Here is a 27,049-nt window from a genome sequence, read left to right as displayed (position 1 = left end):
CTTTAAGTGTTTTTTTTAAGCACCAATTAGAGCCAGAGGCTCTAACATGCTTCAAAATAGGGCTCGGGTGCAGAGAATGCGAATGGAGTCCACCCAGGTGTGTTACAATAGCGTATAAATATTTGCTATTTTAACAATGATCCTCCTCCTGGCCAATCAGGAAGAGGGTCGTGAGACCCATCACCCAATTGGCTGAAAGGACAGGTGATCCCAGGTGATCCCAGGGCCTGGGTGCAGAAATATTTATGGCGCCCACACATGGGCCTGGTCATCTTACTAACTCCTCCCCTTTACACATGTTTCTATGGCTACGACTCAAACACGGGGATGGTCCCCTAAGTAGTCTTCATTACCCTGGTATCCTCCCATGATCTTTTAACAATAAAGAAAATGAGTACACTAATGTCCCCCATCAGAGCCCCCCACAACAGGTGTCCCCATCATATTTCCCCCGCAGCAAGTGTCCCCATCAGAGTCCCCCCACAGCAGGTTTCCCCATCAGAGCCCCCCCACAGCAAGTGTCCCCCCACAGCTGGTGTCCACCATCAGAGACCCCCCACAGCAGGTGTCCCCCATCAGAGTCCCCCCCACAGCAGGTGTCAACCATCAGAGTCCCCCCACAGCAGGTGTCCGCCATCAGAGTCCCCCCACTGCAGGTGTCCCCCATCAGAGCCCCCCACAGCCAGTGTCCCCCATCAGAGCCCCCCACAGCCAGTGTCCCCATCAGTGCCCCCCTACAGCAGGGATCCCCCATCAGAGCCCCCCCCACAGCAGGTGTCCCCCATCAGTGCCCCCCTACAGCAGGTGTCCCCCATCAGAGCCCCCCACAGCAGGTGTCCCCCATCAGAGACCCCCCACAGCAGGTGTCCCCCATCAGAGTCCCCACAGCAGGTGTCCCCCATCAGTGCCCCCCTACAGCAGGTGTCCCCATCAGAGCCCCCCACAACAGGTGTCCCCCATCAGTGCCCCCCACAGCAGGTGTCCCCATCAGAGACCCCCACAGCAGGTGTCCCGAATTAGAGCCCCCCACAGCAGGTGTCCCCCATCAGTGCCCCCCTACAGCAGGTGTCCTCCATCAGAGCCCCCCACAGCAGGTGTTCCCAATCAGTGCCCCCCACAGCAGGTATCCCCATAGATCAGTACCTGTCCAATAGATACCTGTAGCTCGGGCGCGCTGGGAGCAGAAGCATGTTGCAGGGGGCGGGGCATACGTGCCATCTTTCCTTACTAGGAGGGTGGCACTCGGAGAGCACTGGATGATTGGCAGCAGCTCTGGCCAACCCAGAAGCCTCTCATCACACCGCCTATGGGAGAAGAGCCACCCAACACATGCAGAGGGGGCGGGGCAGCCAGGAGACTTCTCCACACGCTCCGGACAGAATGATTAGTGGAGTCTAGTAAAGGAACGTGTTCCGATACTAGGCTCCACTGCGGTACCCAGCACGGACTCCGGGGACAGTGGGAGCAGTATGCCGCTCTTGTCAGTTGCCGGTGGAGAGAGCAGGCAGGATGGGGAACCGCAGCACCTGCTACATGCGCTCTGCCTCTGGACACAGACAAGGGGGGAGGGGAGCACTCTGGAGCTTCGGCGCCCCAACCTCTGCATCTGGATCACCCCACGCACCGGCCTGGGATCGGCCCTGGGTGATCCTATTGGATGCCTAGGAGGAGGGGATGAGTCGCATGAAAACAGCTATGGAGGAAAGGACACAGGAGCCACTGCCTGATGCCTGCCGCTTGATGCCCGATTCTCGCAGCCTGATGCCCGATGCACGCCGTCTGATGCCCAGTGTCGCTGCCTGATGCCTGCCGCTGCTGCCCAATGCCCACCACATGCCACCTAAATGGGGTAACACAGTGACAGGGTGAGGGGCTTGCTTGCCCCCCCCCCAAAAAAAAACACCAGCCGCCACTGAAATTTTATCTCAGTATAGAGCTGTTCTGTGAAGCCCTAATGCCGTGTACACACAATAGGAATTTCAGCCAGCAAAAGATCGATGAGAGCTTTTCAACAGAAAATGCGACCGTGTGTATGCTCCATCGGAATTTAGCTGGCCGAATTCCCGCCAGTGTGTATGCAATTCCAACACGCAAAAACTCACGCATGCTCAGATTCAACTAGGAGATGGAATCTATTGGCAATGGCTATTGAACTTCCTTTTTCTAGTCCCGTCATACGTGTTGTACGTCACCGTGTTCGTGATGGTCGGAATTTGGTGTGACCGTGTGTATGCAAGACAGCTTGAGCGAAATCCCATCATAATTCCGTCGGGAAAACCATCAGAGCTTTTTCCGACCAAAATTCCGATTGTGTGTACGTGGCATTAGAGGTTTATTAGAGAAACAAACAGCATTATGAAGACATCATGAAGGCACAGGAACATACCAGACAGATCAGGGATAAAGTTGTGGAGAAGTTTAAAGCAGGGTTAGGTTATAAAAAAAATATCTCAAGCTTTGAACATCTCACAGGCTGGGCAAGGAAAGCATTAGTCAGAGAAGCAGCCAAGAGGCCCATGGTAACTATGGAGAAGCTGCAGAGATCAGTGGTGGAACTTTCAGGGTCACAGCAGTCGCACTTGCGACTGGGCCCTGCCGTTGTGGGGGGGGGCCCAAGACCCGGCATCTGCCCCTGTACCTCTGGCTTTCCATTTGGGATGCAGTGGGGGGGAGTGGGAGGTGGCTCTATGGTGCCCGCAGGATCTCCCTGGGGCTTGTAGTTCTCTTCCCCAGTGTATACAGTAGAGACGGGAGGGGCCTCTGTCCCGGGCAGCTATCAGTTTCACTCTTCAGTGTACAATTGAGTAGCTCTGCTTTTACACTGTTGCTGACACATGCTCAGGTCAGAGGCCCCTCCCCTCTCCACTGTATACACGGGGGAATAGAACTAATAGCCCCAGGGAGATTGCATGGTCCACAGGCACCATAGAGTTGCCAATCGCCCCTTTCCACCTCCTCCTGTTCTGGGGGTTGGAGGTGCACAGACAGCCAGGTAGAGGTGAACCTCTGGAAGGGGGGCTGCCTAGAGATCCTGATGTAAGGGGAGGCGGCTGTCTGGGGACCCTGATGTAAGGGGAGGCCCTCTAGGGACCCTGATGTAAGGTGGGCTCTCTGGAGACACTCTGGAGACACTGATGTAAGGGGGGCTCTCTGGGCACCCTGATGTAAGGGGACTCTCTCCGGGGACCCTGATGTAAGGGGGGCTCTCTGGGGACCTTGATGTAAGGAGGGGCTCTCTGGGGACCCTGATGTAAGGGGAGCCTCCCTGGGGACCCTGATGTAAGGAGGGACTCTCTGGAGACCCTGATGTAAGGGGAGGCTCTCTGGGGATCCTGATGTAAGGAGGGGCTCTCTGGGGACCCTGATGTAAGGAGGGGCTCTCTGGGGACTTTGATGTAAGCAGGGGCTCTCTGGGTACCTGATGTAAGGAGGGGCTCTCTGGGGAGCCTGATGTAAGGGTGGGCTTTCTGGGGAACCTGATGTAAGGAGGGGCTCTCTGGGGACCCTGATGTAAAGGGAGGCTCTCTAGGGACCCTGATGTTAGGGGGTTCTCTGGGGACCCTGATGTAAGGGGAGGCTCTCTAGGGACCCTGATGTAAGGGGGGGCTCTCTGGGGACCCTAATGTAAGGAGGGGTTATATGGGGACCCTTATGTAAGGGGAGGCTCTCTGAGGACCCCAATGTAAGAGGGCTCTCTGGGGACCCTGATGTAAGGGGGCTCTCTGGGGACCCTAATGTAAGGGGGCTCTCTGGGGACCCTAATGTAAGGGGGCTCTCTGGGGACCCTAATGTAAGAGGGGTGGCTCTCTGGGGAACCTGATGTAAGGAGGGGCTCCCTGGGGACCTTGATGTAAGGGGGGCTCTCTGCTCTGGGGAACCTGATGTAAGGAGGGACTCTCTGGGGACCCTGATGTAAAGGGAGGCTCTCTAGGGATCCTGATGTAAGGGGGGCTCTTTGGGAACCCTGATGTAAGGGTGATCCGCACTTAGATATGTAATGATATATATACAGGGCTCAAAATGTCAAGTCCTGAGCTACTAGCCAGGCCTCAATGGTTACTTGCCACTGGTTTCCCCACCCCTAATTCTGCCCCTAATCACGCCCTTATCTCATGAAATTACACTTAAATGTTTTATGCAGAATTAAGTTACAAAAATAAATATTTTTTTTTTTATCTTAATAATTTTTTTATTCATTTATATAATAATTTAACACCAAGAACATAGCAATAACAGAAATTACAGTATAAAAAATAGCAATTATGAAAAATACTTTCTTCACAACATAAATGTTACAAGTCTCTACTTGAGGTTCTGGAGGCAGAGTCATTCTTCCATAAGTGCCCGACGTTTAAATTGATTAAAAAAGTCTGGCAGACAGCGAAGCTTTTGCTGGGGTATAAGGGGATATCAGAATATGTTCCTTTATGGAACAATAATAAACTGTCAGAACTAAGTAATATAGAGAAACCAGTAGAATGGGAACGGCAGGGCATTAGACGCTTATGACAGCTATACGACGGCAGTACCTTGAAAGCTTTTTCAGATTTAAAACAAGAATTCAACATATCAAATAGTACCTTTTATAAGTACTTACAACTTAGGCACGTGATCCAAACCCAGTTTAGGTCACAAATATTCAAATGGACTCAGCTTTCGATTTTGACCAGTATAATTAATTCAGATGTATCTAAAGGCCTAATCTCTAAAATATATACTAGTTTGGAAGCTAGAACAATAAGCAGAATAGGACTTTCTAAGAGTAGAGCTAAATGGGAAAGAGACATAGGGGCAATAACAACAGAGGATTGTGGAGAAATCCTGCAAAGAGGAAGGTTGGTCTCAATCTCTCCCTCACAGAAGGTGTCGCACCTATTTCTGCTCCATAGGGTATACTACACTCCATCAAAAATGTTTAGTTTTGGATGGAAACAAGATGATCATTGCCCTAGATGCGGAACATCAGGGGATTTCATCCACATGCTTTGGAGATGCCCAAAGCTATTTAAGTATTGGATTGAAGTAGTAGACAGTATAAATAAAATCTTTAACGCTAACCTGGAACCAACGGCTAAGATCTGCTTACTGGGAAGTGTGGAGAGGGGCAGAGCCCCGAAAGAAACTCTGGAGCCAGTTTTGAGATTCCCTGTTCCAGGCAAGAAAAATGATTACACAGAAATGGCAGGCACATACCCCCCCGCTGCTGCAGAGTTGGGTTGATACAGTCAATTTAGTAGTGGGAAATGAGAGAGTGATGTATACTCGACAGGGTAATTATGGGAAATGTATTAGAATGTGGAAATCCTGGCTAGATGAGGGGGGTATCCCCCTTAAGGGGGGATTGGGACATATTTATATTTTTCCCCGTTTTTTTTTCTTTTTTCTTTTCTTTTTTCTTTTCTTCTTTCCTTTTTTTTCCCTCTTTTTCTCCCTTCTTTTGTACATTTTTCTTTTTTCGTATAATTAGTGGATATAAGTACACTTATATGGTGCAGGGATGGGGGGAAGTTAGGAAGAGGGTGGGAGGGTTTGGGTGGCTGAGGAAATAGTATTGTTATCTGATATAATTTAGATTATTGTAACAAAAATAAATATCAACAACAACTTTATCAGTTCCCCTCAGCACAGCCTCACCTGTGCCCAACAATGCAGACTCACCTGTGCTCATCAATGCAGCGTGATCTTTGCCCATCATTGCAGCATGACCTGTGCCTATTACAGCCTCACTGTGCCCCCATTGCAGCTTCACCGTGCCCCCATTGCAGTCTCACCATGCCCCTATTGCAGCCTCACTGTGCCCAACATTGCAGCCTCACTGTGCCCAACATTGCAGCCTCACTGTGCCCCAATTGCAGCCTCACTGTGCCAGCATTACAGCCTCACTGTGCTAATATTTCAGTCTCACTGTGCCCAACAATGCAGCCTCACTGTGCCAACATTGCAGCCTCACCGTGCCCAACACTGATGTAAGGGGAGGCTCTCTAGGGACCCTGATTTAAGGGGGCTCTCTGGGGATACTGATGTAAGGGGAGGCTCTCTGGGACCCTGTTGTAAGGGGAGACTCTCTGGAACCCTGATGTAAGGGGGGCTCTCTGTGCACACTGATGTAAGGGGGGGCTCTCTGGGGAACCTGATGTAAGGAGGGGCTCTCTAGGGACCCTGACGTAAGGAGAGGCTCTCTGGGGACCTTGAAGTAAGTGGGGCTCTGTGAGGACCCTGATGTAAGGGGGGCTCTCTGGGGACCCTGAAGTAAGGGGAGGCTATCTGGAACCCTGATGTAAGGGGTGGGCTCTCCGGGGACCCTGATGTAAGTGGGGCTCTCTGGGGAACCTGATATAAGGGGAGGCTCTGGGGACCCTGATGTAAGTGGGGGATCTCTGGGGACCCTGATGTAATATGCGCCCATCAATGCAGACTCACCTGGGCCCATCAATGCAGCATGATCTGTGCCCATCATTGCATCTTGACCTGTAACCATCATTGCAGCCTCACCATGCCCATCATTGCAGCCTCACCATGCCCCCATTGATGCCTCACCATGCCCAATATTGCAGCCTCACTGTGCCCAACATTGCAGCCTCACTGTGCCCTCATTGCATCCTCACTGTGTCCCTTGCAGCAGAACTATATGGGGTTAAACTGGCAGTAACGCACACAGAAGTAAATGGCGTTAAACTGGCAGTAACGCACAAAAATATATGGTGTTGAACTGGCAGCAACGCACAAAAATATATGGTGTTGAACTGGCAGTAACGCAGACAGAACTATATGGTTTTAAACTGGCAGTAATGCACATAGAAATAAATGGCGTTAAACTGGCAGTAACGCACACTGAACTATATGGCGTTAAACTGGCAGTAACACACAAAACTATATGCGTTAAACTGGCAGTAACGCACACAGAACTATATGACGTTAAACTTGCAGTAATGCACACAAGAGTAAATGGCATTAAACTGGCAGTAAAGCCCACACAACTATTTGGCATTAAACTGGCAGTAACACACACAAAACTATATGGTGTTAAACTGGCAGTATCGCACACAAAACTATATGGCGTTACACTGGCAGTAACGCACACAGAAATAAATGGCGTTAAACTGGCAGTAACGCACACTGAACTATATGGCGTTAAACTGGCAGTAACACACAAAACTATATGCGTTAAACTGCCAGTAACGCACACAGAACTATATGGCGTTAAACTTGCAGTAATGCACACAGAAGTAAATGGCATTAAACTGGCAGTAACGCCCACACAACTATTTGGCATTAAACTGGCAATAACACACACAAAACTATATGGTGTTAAACTGGCAGTATCGCACACAAAACTATATGGCGTTAAACTGGCAGTAACACACACAGAACTAAATGGCCTTAAACTGGCAGTAACGCACAAAAATATATGGTGTTGAACTGGCAGTAACGCAGACAGAACTATATGGCGTTAAACTGGCAGTAATGCACACAAAACGATATGGCGTTAAACTGTCAGTAACACGCACAGAAATAAATGGCGTTAAACTGGCAGTAACGCACACTGAACTATATGGCGTTAAACTGGCAGTAACACACAAAACGATATGCGTTAAACTGGCAGTAACGCACACAGAACTATATAGCGTTAAACTTGCAGTAATGCACACAGAAGTAAATGGCATTAAACTGGCAGTAATGCACACAGAACTATTTGGCGTTAAACTGGCAGTAACACACACAAAACTATATGGTGTTAAACTGGCAGTATCGCACACAAAACTATATGGCATTAAACTGGCAGTAACACACAAAGAAGTAAATGGCGTTAAACTGGCAGTAACACACAAAACTATATGGCGTTAAACTGTCAGTAACGCACACAGAACTATATGGCATTAAACTGGCATTAACGCACAAAAAAGTAAATGTCATTAAACTGGCAGTAATGGTACACAGAACTATATGGCGTTAAACTGGCAGTAACGTACTGTAAGGGATCTTCCCGGGGTAGGGTGTGTTTGGACACAGTTCACAGCAGACTTGGACTTTATACAGCAGACCTTGGCGTTTATTCGTGGTACAAACAGTCCAACAAACAAAGTATACAGCAACACCGTGCTTCTTGTGTATAACAGGAACAAAATAATAACAAAACAAACAACCTAGCCCGGCTGGGCGCTTACTAACAGGTTCTTCTCACCTATCTGACACTAATAAACACAGCGTCTTTCGCCTGGTTATCGCAGGGTGGATTTTAGCTCCAGCAGTGGCTGTGCTTGCAGCTTCCTCAAACACACAGACTGTTCGTTTCCCTGGCTGAGAGCAATCACCTGCAGGCCCGCAGAGTTTTTACCTTCCCAGGCTAATTAGGATCAAAGCTCACCTGATCCAAAACCCAGAACTGGAACGAGGGATGGGGGGTGTGGAATGACAGGTCCCTCTACCAAACCTACCTGCCATTCCATATAAATCCAGGCCCGGCAAGATTTAAATAACAACTCAGCAGCATATCGCTGCTGAGAAACTGATCCATCCTGGACTTACCATCTCACACTGTGTAGCAACCTAGGTGAGATGTACACCCCCTCAACCACTTCTCCAGTGACATGTCTACATATCCCCCCCCCTCTTTTTCAGACCGGAGGGCTGAGCCTTTTGTCCCCACAGACAACTTACCCTTGACAATGCGTCAGCATTTGCCTGTAATTTCCCTGGCCTGTGTTCCACAGTGAAATTAAAGTTTTGTAGGGAGAGAAACCATCTAGTCACTCTTGCATTTCTCTCCTTGTTTAACTTCATCCATGTTAGGGGGGCATGGTCTGTCACCAACTTGAATTTCCTGCCTAGCAAGTAATACTTTAACGATTCTAGGGCCCACTTTACTGCCAAACATTCTCGCTCCACAATGGCATAATTTTTCTCGGCCGGGGTTAGTTTTCTACTCAAGTACGTCACTGGATGCTCCTCACCATTCACTACTTGTGAGAGTACTGCACCTAAGCCTGTGTTAGAGGCATCTGTCTGGACCAGAAATTCTCGCCTGAAATCGGGGGTAACTAAGACAGGTGGTTGGCACAAGGCAGACTTAAGGCTTTGGAAAGCCTTCTCGGCCTCTGGGGTCCACGTGACCATTGCTGTCTTTCCGCCCTTTGTCAAGTCAGTTAGTGGAGCAGCAACTGAGGCAAAGTTCGGCACAAATCTACGGTAATACCCCGTAATACCCAGGAAAGCTCTAACCTGTTTCCTTGTCAGGGGTCTAGGCCAATTCTGTATTGCCTCAATTTTATTTAGCTGTGGCTTAATCAACCCTCTCCCAATAATGTAGCCTAGATATTTGGCCTCTTCTAGGGCTAGAGCACACTTCTCGGCATTTATGGTCAACCCCGCATCACTTATGGCATCCAACACGGCCTGTACCTTACAGAGGTGACTTTCCCAATCAGGGCTAAAAATGACCACATCATCGAGGTAGGTAGCTGAGTAATCACGATGTGGTCGCAGAATCAAGTCCATCAACCTCTGGAAAGTTGCAGGCGCTCCATGTAACCCGAATGGCATCACTACATACTGGAATAGCCCATCAGGGGTGGAGAATGCAGTTTTCTCTTTAGCCTCACCAGAAAGTGGAATCTGCCAGTAGCCCTTTGTGAGATCGAGGGTGGTTATGTACCTGGCGTTACCCAACTTCTCAATCAACTCATCTACCCTGGGCATAGGATACGCATCGAACTTGGAGATCTCATTCAACTTTCTGAAATCGTTACAGAACCTCCAAGTTCCATTGGGCTTTGGGATTAGCACAATTGGGCTGGACCATTCACTCTGTGACACCTCAATTACCCCCAGAGCAAGCATACGTTTTACCTCGGCAGATACGGCTTCCCTACGTGCCTCGGGTATCCTATAGGGCTTAAGGTTTACTCTGCTTCTAGGCTCAGTTTCAATGTGATGATGGATGAGGTGTGTACGCCCTGGGAGGTCAGAGAACTTGTTTTTGTTTTTCTGTAAAAATTCCTGAGCCTCCTGTTTCTGTGACACTGATAGAGTATCACCTACCTTGACTGGAGGGATTGGTGGTGACAAATTATTAACAGTATTTGTCGCCACCAAGGATTCCCTGTCTTTCCAGGGCTTGATCAAGTTTATGTGATAAACTTGGAAAGGCTTCCTTCTACCTGGTTGGTGCACCTTGTAGTTCACCTCACTGACCTTTTCAACAATTTCATAGGGACCTTGCCACTTCGCCAAGAATTTACTCTCAACAGTGGGGACTAGTATAAGGACCCTATCGCCTGGGTTGAATGTCCTGATTCTTGCGGACCGGTTGTAAATTCTACTTTGGGCCTCTTGAGCCCTCTGGAGGTGTTCCCTTACCAGGGGCATTACAGTGGCTATACGGTCCTGCATTTGTGCTACATGCTCAATAACACTCTTGTATGGGGTGGACTCATTCTCCCATGTCTCTTTTGCAATGTCTAGTAGACCCCTAGGGTGATGACCATAGACCAACTCGAATGGTGAGAACCCTGTGGACGCTTGGGGCACCTCCCTAATAGCAAACATGAGGTAGGGTAATAAATGATCCCAGTCACGACCATCTTTTGCCACCACTTTCTTCAACATATGTTTCAAAGTTTTATTAAATCTCTCCACCAATCCATCCGTCTGGGGGTGGTATACAGAGGTACGGATGTGTGAGATTTTAAATAGTCTGCATAATTCCTTCATTACTTTCGACATAAATGGCGTACCTTGGTCAGTTAGGATTTCTTTGGGGATCCCAGTCCTAGAGAACATATAAAACAACTCACGTGCAATTGTTTTAGATGCAGTGTTTCTTAAGGGTACAGCCTCAGGATAGCGGGTCGCATAATCCAGGACTACCAAAATATACTGGTGTCCTCTAGCTGACTTTACAATGGGACTCACTAAATCCATGGCAATACGCTCAAAAGGCACCTCTATAATAGGGAGTGAAACCAAAGGACTGCGAAAATGTGACACTGGGGCACTAACCTGACATGTGGGGCACGACTCACAGTATTTTTTAATGTCATCATATATGGCCGGCCAAAAAAACCTCTGGAGAACCCTCTCTCGCGTTTTGTCAGTCCCCAAGTGTCCCCCAAGAACATGGTTATGTGCCATGTCAAGCACCTGACGCCGGTACGGCTTAGGTACCAGAAGCTGTTCCACAATCTCATCCTTAATCTTATTGACTCTATAGAAAAGATCATTAGTCACCGAAAAATGTGGAAATCTTTTTTCAGCATCTGGTTCCTGAGGTACCCCATTCATTACAGCAACCTGCTCTCTCGCATTTTTGAGAGTGGGGTCCTGTAATTGTGCAGCCCCAAAATTATCCCTAGACACCTCTAAGTCTAGTATATTTTGCTCAGTGGGAGGAGCCTCCTCCTCCCCAGCCAGGACCTGCAAAGGAAAACAATCATTTTCATCCTGCATACTTTTATCATTCACAGTGGACAAGGCAACCCCCTTAGAGGTATCCTCACTCCTTTTGGGGATTTTTCTTTTTTCCCAGAGAGCCCAGAATAAAGGAAAATCGCGCCCCAATATTACATTATGCATGAGGTTTTTAACCACACCCACTTCATATTGTACTGTGCCTTGTTCAGTCCCGACTTTAGCCAGCACTATAGGGTACACTTTTGTATCACCATGTATACACACAACGCTCATATGCTTTTTAGACTCTAAGTCCCCAGTCACCAGGCTAGCATGCACCAAGGTTACAAGGCTTCCTGAGTCCATTAACGCTTTAACAGGAAAGTCATTGATTGTGATGTTGCAGATTTGCGGTTCAGTCTCTAGTCCAGGAACTGCAGCACAAGATGGTTCCGCAAATAGCGACTGACGCCGGCTAGCGTCACATTCCATGGGTTCAGAGGTAAGAGGGCAATGGGCCGACACGTGTCCCGCCTCATGGCATCTCCAACACTGGATAGGGCCTGGTCTCTTTGGCAAGGAGTCCTTTTCAGAGCCCCTTAGCCACCCGGGACCATCACCAGTCTTTTGTCCCTGAGACACCACTTGAGCCCTTTTCCCCCCATCAGCACCCCTCCACACTCCCCCAATAGATGGAAGTCTCTTACCAGCTGACGGCACAGATCTGGCGCTCCGGGGAGGTGAAGATGCTGCAGGAACATCACGGAGGTAGTTGCAGCTTTCACCCAGGACATCAGCAGCTGTAGCCAAGTCTGTCCACACCGTTGCCCCTAGCAACCGTGTTGCCCGCTACCTCCACCAATTGTAAGGGATCTTCCCGGGGTAGGGTGTGTTTGGACACAGTTCACAGCAGACTTGGACTTTATACAGCAGACCTTGGCGTTTATTCGTGGTACAAACAGTCCAACAAACAAAGTATACAGCAACACCGTGCTTCTTGTGTATAACAGGAACAAAATAATAACAAAACAAACAACCTAGCCCGGCTGGGCGGTTACTAACAGGTTCTTCTCACCTATCTGACACTAATAAACACAGCGTCTTTCGCCTGGTTATCGCAGGGTGGATTTTAGCTCCAGCAGTGGCTGTGCTTGCAGCTTCCTCAAACACACAGACTGTTCGTTTCCCTGGCTGAGAGCAATCACCTGCAGGCCCGCAGAGTTTTTACCTTCCCAGGCTAATTAGGATCAAAGCTCACCTGATCCAAAACCCAGAACTGGAACGAGGGATGGGGGGTGTGGAATGACAGGTCCCTCTACCAAACCTACCTGCCATTCCATATAAATCCAGGCCCGGCAAGATTTAAATAACAACTCAGCAGCATATCGCTGCTGAGAAACTGATCCATCCTGGACTTACCATCTCACACTGTGTAGCAACCTAGGTGAGATGTACACCCCCTCAACCACTTCTCCAGTGACATGTCTACAGTACACAGAACTATATGGCGTTAAACTGGCAGTAACACACACAGAAGTAAACAACGTTAAACTGGCAGTAACGCACAAAAATATATGGCGTTGAACTGGCAGTAATGCACACAACACTATATGGCGTTAAACTGGCAGTGATGCATACAGAACTATATAGCGTTAAACGGACAGTAACGGACACAGAAGCAAACTTGAAGTAACCCACACAGAAGCAAATGGCGTTAAACTGGCAGTAACACACACAGAACTATATAGCATTAAACGGGCAGTAACGCACAGAACTATATGGAGTTAAACTGGCAGTAACACAAACAGAACTATATGGTGTTAAATTGGTAGTAACGCACGCAGAACTATATGGCGTTAAACTTGCAGTAACACACACAGAAGTAAATGGCGTTAAACTGGCAGTAACGCACACAGAACTATATGGTATTAAACTGGCAGTAACGCACACAGACGTAAATGGCATTAAACTGGCAGTAATGCACAAAAATACACAGCATTGAACTGGCAGTAACGCACACAGAACTATGTGGCGTTAAACTGACAGTAACGCACACAGAACTATATGGCGTTAAACTGGCAGTAACGCACCCAAATCTATATGGAGTTAAACTGGCAGTAACGCACCCAAATCTATATGACATTAAAGTGGCAGTAACGCACACACAAGTAAATGGCGGTAAACTGGCAGTAACGCACACGGAACTATATGGTGTTAAACTGGCAGTAACACGCAAAACTATATGGCGTTAAACTGGCAGTAACGCACACAGAACTATATGGCGTTAAACTTGCAGCAACGCACACAGAAGTAAATGGCGTTAAACTGGCAGTAACGCACAAAACTATGTGGCATTAAACTGGCAGTAACACACACAAAACTATATGGTGTTAAACTGACAGTAAAGCACACAGAACTATATGGCATTAAACTGACAGTAATGCACACAAAAATAAATGGCGTTGAACTGGCAGTAATGCAATCAAATAGACGTGTTTAACGGTCACTACACTAACACTATCTGAACTGTCCCTACACTAGTTATACACTAATGTAAAGATTACTGACAACTTATGCTCGGGCCGAACCGTTCGCCCATCCCTACTGGTAAGCTGTAAAGGTGTTTAAAGAGTCCCCTATGGAGAATTTTAAGCACCATAGATTGCCACTATTCCAAAGGCAGACACAGTTTTGATGCATGGCATGTTAGGTATCTATTTACTCATCGTAACATAATCTTTCACATTATACAAAAAAATTGGGCTAACTTTGATGTTTTGTTTTCATTCATAACGTTTATTTTAAAAAAAAATTGCATTTAAAAACGCTGCGCAAATACCGTGTGACATAAAAAAACACAATTTTATACTATTGGTCCTCTGCTAAAAATAGATATATATTATTTGGGGGTTCAAAGTATTTTTCTAGCAAAAAAAAGTAGATTTTTACATGTAGGAGCTAAATGTCAGATTTGGCCCAAATGGAAGGTGGTTAATAATTCATACTCTTAATGGTCAAAAAGGTTATCAGTGGTGTACCCCAAGGTTCAGTGTTGGGACCCTTACTTTTTAACATCTTTATAAAGGATATAGGGTCTGGGATTAAAAGTACTATTTCAGTCTTTGCAGATGACACCAAACTATGGAGTGGAATAACATCCTTATAGGATGTCTCCAACTTACGAGCCAACCTCAATGCACTGTTTAATTGGGCAACTATTTGGCAAATGAGATTTCATGTTGATAAATGTAAAGTTACTTGGGGGTTAAGAATATGCATGCACCATACATACTAGAGGGAGAACAGCTGGGGGGAGTCAATGGTGAAGAAGGATCTGGGTGTTCCGGTAGATCATAAGCTTAATAATAGCATGCAAGCTGCAGTTTCCAAAGTGAGCAAAATCCTTTCTTGTAATAAGGGATGCATGGACTACAGAGAGTGAGACATAATTTTGACCCCGTGCAAATCATTAGTAAGACCTCATCTGGAATATGCAGTTCAGTTTTGGGAACCAGTTCTCAAAAAGGATATCAGGGAACTGGAGAAAGTACAGAGAAGGGCAACAAAACGGATAAGAGGCATGGAGGGGCTCAGATATGAGGAAAGAGTAGAGGAACTGAATTTATTCTCTCTTGAGAAGAGGAAATTAGGGGGGATATTATCAAGATGTAAACATACATAAGGGGTCCATAGAGTGAACTTTGTGTTGAGCTATTCAGTTTAAGGTCATCACAGAGGACAAGGGGGCACTCTTTACATCTGGAGGAAAAGAGATTTCATCTCCAAATACGGAAAGGCTTCTTCACGATAAGAGCTGTAAAAATGTGTTATAGACTCCCTCAAGAGCTGGTTCTGGCCAACTCAGTAGATTGTTTTAAGAAAGGCCTGTATTCCTTCACAGAAACACATAGCATAACTGGATACTATTATTATTATTATACTATAAGGAAGGTTGATCTAGGGAACATCCGATTTCCTCTTGGGGGATCAAGAAGGAATTTTTCCCCTGCTGGAGAAAATTGTATCATGCTTTATTGTTTTTTTTTTGCCTTCCTCTATATCAACTTTCAGCCAGACTAACTATGTAAAAAAAAATAAAAAAATAAAATAAAAAAAATATATATATATATATATATATACATATATATATATATATATATATATATATATATATATATATATATATATATATATATATATATATATATATATATCCATTCAGCTCTTCTGTTTTTTAGGACCAACAACCCTCACTTGCTGCTTTCCAGTGCTGTGGTTTTGTTGTCACTCTGCTCTACAGGCTCCCATTGTGACTTCAGGCTGCCTTGTCTGAAGGCCTATTCAGCTAATAGGAGGAGGGAGCCGAACTTGGGGATGAAAGAGTGACATCGTCCAAGGAATCACACTCACCATAGTCAGCACACACACACACAAAAAAAGAAAAATCGCAGAACGAGGTCATGTGAAGGCAAAAAACACCAAAAACAAAGCAGATCTTTTTCATTTTGGAGATTCTCTTGCCTCCGTGCTGTTGATATTTTACATTCTGGGTTCTGATTTGCTTTAAGAGCCATCTGCTTTTCTTACCTAGAGCTTCCTGCAGGGGTAATATAAAATATTCATATACTGTAACATGTTTTCATTACCTTTTCCTAAAAAAAATACACAAATTATATTTTTGTTCATGAACCTTGAACATTCACTTTGAATTTTTTTGTGCTTTCTAAAAATGCAAAAGACTCATAAAAAGTCTCTTTTTATCACATAAACTAGAAAAGCAAACAGAACAATAACGATATCCTTACCTAAAAGGCATCACCAGACAAGCCACCAGGAGGTCAGCCATTGCAAGCGACATAATGAACATATATGTTACAGTTCTTAGTCTCTTCTCCACCGCGGGGCAGATAAAAACCACGGTATTCCCCAGGAAGGTGACCAAATCGATCACTGTTAGTAATAACCCAACCGCCACCTGCTGGGGTGCAATTTCCAGGCTCTTATTCCCATCCTGTCTCATTAGTGAAGAGGCTACGGAGAAGTTGGAGAGCGCCAACACATTTTTGTCCATCGGCATTTTTCAGCTCTTGTGACCTGCAAGACAAAAAGATAAAAGACGTTGGCTCATGGGAAGGAAAAGATCTATGAGTGATGCTGTACTAAGGACTGGAAGACTATCTCACGAGAGATAGTTAATTGGAAATTACAGTTGGTGATCAAATAAAGCTACATCTTTGGCGTGAAGAAAATAACAAGAAACAAGAAATACAAATGGGAAAAGGCAGAACGAAGGTCCTATATATCAAAAGTAATTTCATAACAGGGATTTCCACTTTATATGACAGAATTTCAAAGCAATACATAGTAACATAACCTCTCAATTTATAAATTGGAAAAGTGAAGTAACTTTACAATTTGTTTAAATCCCCCTTGTTTCTATTGTTTTTTAGTTTCTAACCTTTGTTGGAAGATTTTCAGTAACATTTTCTGTACTTTTTTTGTTAGTATTGAAACGTTTTAATGTGCAATGAAATGTGTCTTGGGATATCTATATACAACTTTATATTAGTTTGAGCATTATGTTGTAGTTTTTGGTGACTTGATGTTTTACTTAATCAAACTATAAATTTCTTTAAGGCTTAAAGGAGAGGTTGGGGGTAGTTAAAACAAACAAACAAACATCCATACTTACCTCCATGTCCTATGCCGGCTATAAGACTGAGAACTGAGAGATCATGTGACTGCTGATCGTTCAGTTTCCTTCTCAGCTCTGAGCAGAGAGCAGTGACAGTAAGTGTTAAAGTGTTACTAAACACAGGACCCTGCATTCACAATATCTGATCTCCCATGGTACACAGAACATGGAAATGCAGTTATTTTAGTAAATATAAACAGCCAAATACCTTTTCTCCTCAGCAGTATATATCACTCTTGTGACTTCTATCAGTGTTTGGTTAAAGCTTGTAGGAGGAGTTTTCATTCTTCTCTGACTGTCTTATGAGGCTGCAGGACCTCTGACCCTCTGGACAAAAAGAAGAACCTGCTCCAGGTGTCTAGTTCCTAATAATCTCTCCCCTCTCCAGGCGTGGGTGCAGATCAATATGCAACCATATGCATATCCATATACATTATCCATAATTGAACAAAAAGGTCCGCACTCCAATGAAAACTATTTCTTTATTGTTATACTAAATCCATGCAGCAAGGATAAAACCACTAACGCGTTTCACACCGTAATAGCAGGTGCTTATTCATAGCTAAGTTTTAAAATAATGACAAAGACATATATATGCAAGCAGGCAAAACTGTAAATTGGTGTATTTAGGCATCGTGTAAGCCGATGCAGGGGACACAATGCTCTCAGTTGATATAAAGGTGGGTCAGCTGGATTTCTCTCTCACATAATCACAAGGTTAACTCTTCAGACAAGAATAAAGTCAAACAAGCCAAACCCATGAAAGATATATAAATAAATACCAGAAATTTGACGGTGATGCATGCTTAACATAATTAAACCACCTTAAACAGGTGAAAAATATCCCACTCAGGAAAGTCTTCTAAGAACAAAAAATATGTTTAAATAGCTTTCCATAAATATATGTGTGCATATATGTATATGTGCACATATTACAGGCCTCCTCAGACCACTGTCCACGGGACTGTGCAGCCTTTACAGGACTCCTGACTGTCCAGAGCACTGTGTGTATTACAGGCCTCTTCTTCAGACCACCGTCCAGTGCACTATGTGCATTACAGACCTTCTCAGACCACCGTCCAGAGCATTGTGCATTACAGGGCTCCTCAGACTACCATCCAGAGCACTGTGTGTATTACAGGCCTCCTCCTCCAACCACCTTCCAGAGCACTGTGTGCATTACAGGCCTCCTCAGACCATCGTCCAGAGTGCTGTGCAGCATTACAGGCTTCCTCAGATGGTCCAGAGCACTGTACATTACAGACCCCCTCAGACCACCATCCAGAGCACTGTGCAATACAGGCTTCCTCAGACCACTGTCCAGAGTGCTGTGCAGCATTACAGGCTTCCTCAGATGGCCCAGAGCACTGTACATTACAGACCCCCTCAGACCACCATCCAGAGCACTGTGCAATACAGGCTTCCTCAGACCACTGTCCAGAATGTCTGTGTGGTTTGTTAAAACTTTAATACCATAAAAAATAATATATTCAATTTTATTTTTACTCCAGGAGTATATAATGAGTTTGGAAATTCTAGAGAAATGCTTAAATAATGCATTACAATTTAACTAAACACATTCGATTCTAGTAGGCTAAATAGATTTTAGTCGACAAAAATGTACTGAAGATTTTAGTCATCAAAATACGACAAAAACAATTGCAGATGACTAAAATGTTACTAAAACTAAAACGGCATTTTAGTCAAAAGTCTATGACTAAAACAAAATCTAAATTTGACACCAAAATGACTGCTGTCAGTCACCACTCTTAGCTCTGCCCCTCCAGCCAGGGCCAGCTTTCAATTTAATTAGTTGGGTGCATCCTGACAATATGGTTGGGATCCTTCCAGAGCTTTGTGATGTCAACTGACAGCAGGCTTTAGCAAAAGTAAGGGACCCAGAAAAGAGGAATGATCAAAATAGCTTTGGCTATACTTCTCTTTTAAAAAATAAGTTTAGGAATTTCAATTTTTAGTTACTGTACAATGGTTTAGCTTGGACAAAAGTGACATCATCCCATCCAGCTACAGTTCAGCGAGGGATCTGCTCATGGATGCCCTGCTGAACGTTGTGGAGCACACCCGTGTAAAAAGACCCTACAGAGAAGGCAGATCTTCCACAAACATATGGACTCTGAGACAGGAATGATAAGAGAGAAAATCAGAACAAGTTTATTATCAAATAAAATCCCCTCCTATTCAAATCTTAGAAGTATAGCGGTGTGCTGCCCCTGGAGTGGATTTTCTGCACATTTTCTGACATTGCGCACACATTCATACTGTTCTGTTTGGAGGTTATGGAATGTGTTAAGTCGGTCACGACGATTATCATTAGACCTTCTACAGAAGTTTGTTTATTGGGCCTGGTAGATATGTTGGCACCCAAAAAGGTAATCCGTACACTACTTACCCTGATTCTGTTCTATGCACGTAAAATAGATATTCTATCATGGAAGAAACCGGTGGCCCCTACTATCATGGCCTGGAAGGCGTCAGTAAATAATACCTTACCATTGTACAAAGCTATATATCTCAGTAGAGGGGTACCATCTAAATTTGAAAGGTGTGGAGTGGTTGGATTAATGACAATTCTACCACTTCAGATTGATTGATTGTAGGTTAAAAGTACCGATTGTGGGCTGGACCTTGGTGAACACCTGGTATAATTACTATTGGTATTCTTGGTGTGTTAAGATTTTGAGTGCTTAAAGTGGAAGTAAACTCCCCTATCGTTTTCAGCCAAGGAAGCTGCCATCTTTGCCTCAGTTTAATCTTCAACTGCTATGGTGCTGCACATGTGATTCGTTATGACACCAGCCATTCGATGGTTTGATAGTTTGGCTGAGAGCACAGCCAATGTGCAGTTAGTATTCCTGGCATGCCTTTTTTTTTTAACTGTTTAAATCGATGGGTTTACTTCCACTTTAAATATGTGATTTATATTCACTTCTCTAGATGAAACTGGTCTCAAATTATTGCATGGGCACTGCATTGTTCACTGGTGCTGATGCATTGTAGTGCTGATTTTTGAATGTTAATACATTTGTAACTTTACTATGAAAGTCGAAATAAAAAGAATTTTCCCCCACAAAAAAAAAAATCTTTGAAGTAACACTTGAAGCCATCCCAGTTATATACAGCCCTAGTCTCTATGTTCCATTGCCAGTAGTGAGGGATACAGCAGCTAATTTTGACCGGCTCACAGATAGAAGCAGTAGGTGTCCTCGTTGTTGTGTAGCTGCTTGGCCCACCAGCAAGGCACCTACTTCATTGCATTCTAAGCACATAATATAATAGTATGTTTTATCAGCAACAACCCCAATATTTGGCTCATTATTACGTTTGTTCAGCAACAATCTAACACAATTGTTTCTATGAACCCTGCGGGAATCGTGAAATGTTTTACAGATCTCCTCGCAAGATTTGCAAAGACCTGCAGGTCTTCGTTTTCCAGGTCTCCTCCCCCAACAATATGGCTTTCATGCTGTTCCTATTTCTGCATCTCACTCTACAAGAGATGCTTCATCGAATACCCTTCCATTCATCATCGCCCATTATGACATTGTGAATGGAAACAAGGAGCTTTGAGTGAGTTGGTGCGAATGATCTACGCACAAGTATTATACCTGCTCTCGGCTGGATAAGTCTCACTCGCTACTAAAACTATAACCTGCTGTCTTGTTAGAATATTTTCCTGTCTCATTATATGCATAGACAAAGACACTCCAGGATGTTCTCCATGTGAATAGTCAATAGAAGGGAGCTGCTGTCAATAGGGAACATTGGTTGGTGGGACATTAGCCATGTATATTTGTGTCACCTATAGCTGGCAGAACAGATTATACTGTTTTCTGTTTTTATTAAAAAGCTTAAAATGTATTTAAAGTGTTACTAAACCCAGGACCCTGCACTCACTATACCTGGTCTCCAACAATACACAGAATATGGAAATGCAATTATTTTAGTAAATATAAACTGCTAAAAAACTTTTCTCATCAGCCTTATATAGCAGTCTTGTAACTTCTATCAGTGTCTGGTTAAAGCTTATAGCAGGAGTTTTCATTCTACTATGACTGTTCTATGAGGCTGCAGGGCCCCTGACCCTCTGTCTGGACAGTGCTGATTGGCCCTGTGCTGATCACATGCACCGTCCCAAGGAAAAAAAAGAACTCTCTAGCACTACACACCAAACTGAGCATGTGCAGAGTTACTCTAATGCCCCGTACACACGATCGGAAAATCCACGTGCAAAAGTTTGATGAGAGCTTTTGGTCGGAAAATTAGATCGTGTGTATGCTCCATCGGACTTTTGCTGGCCAAATTTTGGCCAGCAAAAGATTCAGAGCATGTTCTCAATTTTTCGGTCAGAAAAAGTTCCGATCGGAAATTCCAATTATCTGTACAAATTCCGACGTGCAAAATTCCTACGCATGCCCGGAAACAATTTGACGCAAGCATTGAACTTAATTTTCCCGGCTTGTCATAGTGTTGTACATCACGGAGTTCTTGACGGTCGAAAGCTCAGCTCTTTTGTGTGACCGTGTGTATGCAAGACAGATTAAGCGGAATCCCGTTGGAATTCCGATCGTGTGTACGTGGCATAATGCTGTGTACTATCAGGATATGGATTTTGGGAACTGTGAAAGAAGGGGAGGATCAGAGAATACAGAATCTAACAGCCTTTTTACACAATGTGAAGAATTAACCCCTTAGGTTCCACAGTGAGTATAACAAGCATGCTTTACTGCATATACAGACTCATTTTATTGTTGTGGGTTTAGTAACACTTTAAATCTTGTTTTTTATTTTGGATAAAATAGAAAGGATTAGATCCTCTGATAGGCTTTTACTGCTGTCTGAGTGCCTTCTGGGGAACTTCAACTCTATTTGTGTTGGCCACCATTGTCACAGATTTTTAGGAGGTTGGGTGTGGGGCAGGCGTTGCTTTGTTTTTGTGTAATGCCCCCCTTAATTACTTCAATACTGGGCACTTTCACTCCTTCCTGCCCGGGACAATTTTCAGCTTTCAGTGCTGTCACACTTTGAATGACAATTGCGCAGTCGTACAACACTGTATCCAAACTAAATTTTTTATCATTTTCTTCCCACAAATAGAGCTTTCTTTTGGTGGTTTTGCTCACCCATGGGGTTTTTATTTTTTGCTAAACAAACTAAAAAAGACCCCAAAAAAAGTGTTTCTTCATTTTTTGTTATAAACATTTTTTTTCTCCTTCACTGACTGGCATTGATGAGGCTGCACTGTTGAGGGGGCAATGATGGGCACTGATAAGGTGGCACTGATGAGGAGGCACCGATATGTAGAATTGATGGGCACTGATGGGCACCGATAGGCAGCACTGATGGGCACTGATAGGCGGCACTAATGGGCACTGATAGATGTTACTGGATAGGCAACATTGATGAGGAGCTACTAACAGGCATTACTGATTGGCATCTGAAGGGCACTGACAGGCATTACTGATGGGGCACTGATAGGCACTTTGATGGGCACTGACAGGTGTTCTTGATGGAGCACAGACTGGCAGCTGATGGGCACTGATTGGCAGCTGATGGGCACATTTGATAGGGGCTGTGATGATTATCAGCACAGACCTCCCTCCCCCTCTGACAGGGAGAGCTGCCGATCGCTCTCCCTGTCAGCGTGAACCGAGGAAATCGGTTTACCGACACTTCCTGGTTCATACGATCAGCTGTGATTGGTCAAGTAGTCTCCATCAGAGGTTTATTACCATGATCGGAGATGCAGTGTGTCACACTGATACACAGCACCACTGATCGCCGTGCTGTGCACCCCCGCTGGCACCTGGAATTAGCAGGTAAAAAACCTGGAATTAGCAGGTAAAATTGTTTCAAAGAAAACTCTCAATGCACTCAACCTCCATGACCTGTATGCATGCTCACCACTCAAGACTTCATTCTCAAAGAAAAAGCATGCTGAAGCTCATTTAATGTTGGCTGCACAACATTTAGACAAGTCTGTGATATACTGGAAGAATAGAGTCTGGTCAGATGAGACCAAAATGAAACTCTTTGGATGTCATAATACACACCATGTTTGGAGGTCAAATGGCACTGCACACCACCCTAAAAACACCATCCCAACAGAGAAGTTTGGAGGTGGGAGCATGGCGTGGGGCTGTTTTTCAGCATACGGTACTGGTAAAGCCCCGTACACACTATCAGATTTTCTGCTGAGTTTTTCCTTCAGATTTACCAAAACCATGTAGTAGAAGGGCCTGCCTGATTGCATACACATTGAAACTCCTAAGGTTTGACCTCATATTATATGGTTTTGGTAAATCTGATGGAAAAACTCAGCAGACAATCTGATAGTGTGTACGGGGCTTAAGCTTTGTGTCATTGAAGGAAGGATGAACGCAAAAATGTACCAAGACAGTCTTGATAAAAAAATCTGCTGCCTCTACCAGGATGATGAAGATGAAACGAGGGTGGACATTTGAGCAAGACTATGATCCCACAAAGCCACACAAACACAAAGCCAAGGAAACTCTCAATTGGTTTTAAAGAAAATAAAGCAGCTAGTATGGCCCAGCCAGTCACCTGACTTGATCCAATATGGAAAGAACTAAAGATCAGAGTTTATAGAAGAGGCCCACAGAACCTTCAAGATTTGAAGACTGTGTGGAAGAATGGACCAAAATCACACCTGAGCGATGTATGTGACTAGTTTCTCGATACAGGGGTCTTGAAGCTGTTATTCCCAACAAAAGATTTTTTCTACAAAATATTGAATGAATTTCAGTTAACGCGTTCAATGCTTTTCCCCTGTGTCATTCCATTTTATTACACAGAACTTAATTTCTGAATGTATTTGTTTCGGTTTCTTTGTATTTATGGATTGCAAGGGTTATTACCGACACTTGGTGAAAATTTCATGTCAGTAGCACCTTTAGAAATATATTTACCTAGACAAATGGTGACATGTTCAATACTTATTGTACCCGCTGTATAATTAGATGCCATGGCACATATTGTTTTTAATAGGATGCCATAGTTCAATCGCAAAGAAAATTATGCTGATGCTAGAAATTTTTTTTCTTCAAAAAGACAACTGCAAAAAAACACTGGCCCTACGTATCGCTGCACCTCTCAATATCCCTCTTTAGCATCCCAAGCATTTCCAGGTGTATCGAATGCACTGTGGTTTCCCCCAACAACTCCTCTGTTACTGCTGTGTCCTGTAGTGCTGTAGAGGCCAGCAAATGGAATCACAATGAGCGGCGGAGGGACACAGGCATTCAACAGGTGTCAAATGTAAATATTTTCCTGGAGTCCATAGATCTTCAGCAAATCAATAATCTGCTCTCTAGGGAGTTTAGTATGAGCAATCTTTTCCTACAGGGGCTCTTTCCTGCCAACAGAGTCACTTTACCGCCTGCCCGCAGTAGTTGTACTGCGAGCGGACGGCAGCTCCACGCCGATCGACGTACCTATATGTTGTGGCCTTTCTTTCAGGTTCGCATGTGCTTGACCCCTACCAGCCCATCCTGTAATTGGACACAGCCCAAGTTTGGCAGCTGAATAGAGCCAATTATTTTGACTGAAGCCAGCTGATCAGCTGTGGCCAATCACACACACAGAGTTCTGTGTTTGCAAAAACACATAACTTTGTGCACAGGGAACAGAGATCTGTCCATTCCATTTCTCTGCAAAGCAGGAAGAAAATAGACAGATAGGAAAGTTATTGTCCCTACATGTTAACCCCTTCCCAGCCAGTGTCATTAGTACACTGTCGGTGTACAGTATTAGCACTGATCACTGTATTAGTGTCACTATGGTGTCAGTTTTAATTAGTTTGTGTACCTCCTAGTCAGCATCAGCTAGAGCCAGATTGTCCGCCACACTATCACAGGCCCACTATAAATCGCTGATCACCTCCATCACCAGTATAGTGTCATAGCAGCTTAAATTCCACAAACTAAGTATATTACAAACTAAGTAATATAAACTTATTGGGATTTTTATTACCAAGGACATGTAGCAGAATCCATTTTGGCCTAAATTTATGAAGACATTAGATTTTTTGACTTTTTTTAATTGGATGTGTTTTATAACAGAATGTAGATTTTTTTTTTTTAAATAAATAAATAAATACATAAAACCCAGTGGGCATCAAATAAATCCAAAAGAAAGCTCTATTTGTGTGAAATAAATTATGCAAATCTCATTTGCGCACAGTATTGTATGACCGCACAATTACCAATTAAACTAGCTCAGTGCTGTATAGCAAAAAATGCCCTGGTCTTGAAGAGAGTTAAAACCTTCTGCAGGTCAAGTGTTTAAAAACCAAGTCAACAGTTTCAACTCTATTATCCTTCTTCTGATGAGTTCCTTTTCACACCTCTTTAACAATTTCAAATTCACACCCATGCTCATATCATTTAATTATCACAACTAGCGAACAGAAATACAGAAAGAATGTGTTATTCTCCAGCAGAATAGTGGCTTCTAATAAAGTAGGGAATGTCCTTTGTACTTGTCATCCTCACACAACTTCAAAAAGAAGAGCTCAAGGCAAAGCAGATATTATTAAACATAGAGCTTCTGGATAAACATCACATATAAATTGATTCAATGGAAGCAAGATACTAACCAATAAATTGCTAAAATAAAAACTCACGTAGCTGTGTAGGCTTTAAGTGAAGTCTATACCTTAACCCTTTTTGCTGCTAGTCTGCACCTAGGTTCACAAAAGCCTTATAGAGGCGTTCTTGCATTTAAAAATAGTATTGTGGACTTTTACACTCTCAAATATCAATATTAGCAAACAAAAACACAGCATAATGTTCAAAATTTCTTCTAAAGTAAAAGGTAAAACTGTATTGCAATAACAAATATCAGTACATTTTAAAGCATATAGAACACGTTAATGCAACCGGCAAAACTGGCTGGTTTGATGGCTGGAGGTCAACTTTTTTTTTTTTTTAACTACATTTTATCTTTTCTTTTTTCTTTTTTTCTTTTCTATCTATGTAGATATTCATGATATTACCAAAAGTATTGGGACATCTGCCTTTACGTGCAGATGAACTTTAATGGCATCGCAGTCTTTGTCTGTAGGGTTCAATATTGAGTTGGCCCACCATTTGCAGCTATAAGCCCTTGTACACACGGTCGGAGATTACGACGGAATGTGTCCGATCGGACCGTTTTGTCGGATATTCCAACTGTGTGTGGTCTACATCGGACTGTTTCCGTCGGAGTATCCGACGGACCAAGTTTTCCAACTTGTTGGTAAAATTTTCCGACAAAATGCTCCGATCGGACATACTCCAATCATGTGTAGAGAATTCCAATCGGACAAAGTGCCATGCATACTCGATCAAATTCCTACACAAAAGCTATTTGCTACTAGCGTGAACGTAGTCCTGTCGTAACGAAATAATGTCATCACGTCGGATTTTCCGACAACTTTGTCCGACCGTGTGTATGCAACAGTTTCGGACAAAATCCGTTGGACAAAATCCGACGGATTTGGTTATCGGAATCTCTGACCGTGTGTACAAGGGCTAACAGCTTCAACTCTTCTGGGAAGGTTGTCCACAAGGTTTAGGAGTGTGTATTGTATCTACAATACATTCCCTAGCTTATGGGACACAGAATAACTTGAATAACACAGAATAACTAGATATAATAACTAGAATAACACAGAATAACTTGAAGACACTCTGATTTCCTGGATTCAGGAATGGAAATTATACCTCCCTGAATTCCAACAATTTGTTAAGGGCTAGTCAAGTATGGAGCAAGGAAAGCTGGAATCCTTAGTCTTTTAACCTGGAGACATCCAATATAAAGGTGCACACCAACATGAAAAATTGCAAACACTGTGGGAAGGAGATGTCCTACAACAGAATATTCCAAGTGTGCTATTGTACAATATCTATAAAGGAGTACAAAGCTGAAATGGTAACCTCGTAAATG

The 27,049-nt window shown here is 44.1% G+C and overlaps 1 protein-coding gene across 1 annotated transcript in view; it reads right to left on the bottom strand.

Moving 5' to 3' along the window:
* The window catches only part of LOC143975534 (histamine H2 receptor-like), a 210,536-nt gene that overhangs the window by 152,667 nt on the left and 30,820 nt on the right, over positions 1-27,049 (bottom strand). Inside the window, exon 2 of the mRNA XM_077477995.1 lies at positions 16,194-16,482. Within this exon, the coding sequence (XP_077334121.1) occupies positions 16,194-16,465 (272 nt within the window). The 5' untranslated portion in view covers positions 16,466-16,482. The remainder of the gene's footprint in view (positions 1-16,193; positions 16,483-27,049) is intronic.

This window comes from Lithobates pipiens, unplaced genomic scaffold, assembly GCF_037356315.1.
Source record: "Lithobates pipiens isolate NorthernLeopardFrog02 unplaced genomic scaffold, aLitPip1_a1.2 Scaffold_13, whole genome shotgun sequence".
Taxonomy (NCBI): domain Eukaryota; kingdom Metazoa; phylum Chordata; class Amphibia; order Anura; family Ranidae; genus Lithobates; species Lithobates pipiens.
This window is presented reverse-complemented; position numbering and strand designations above follow the sequence as displayed.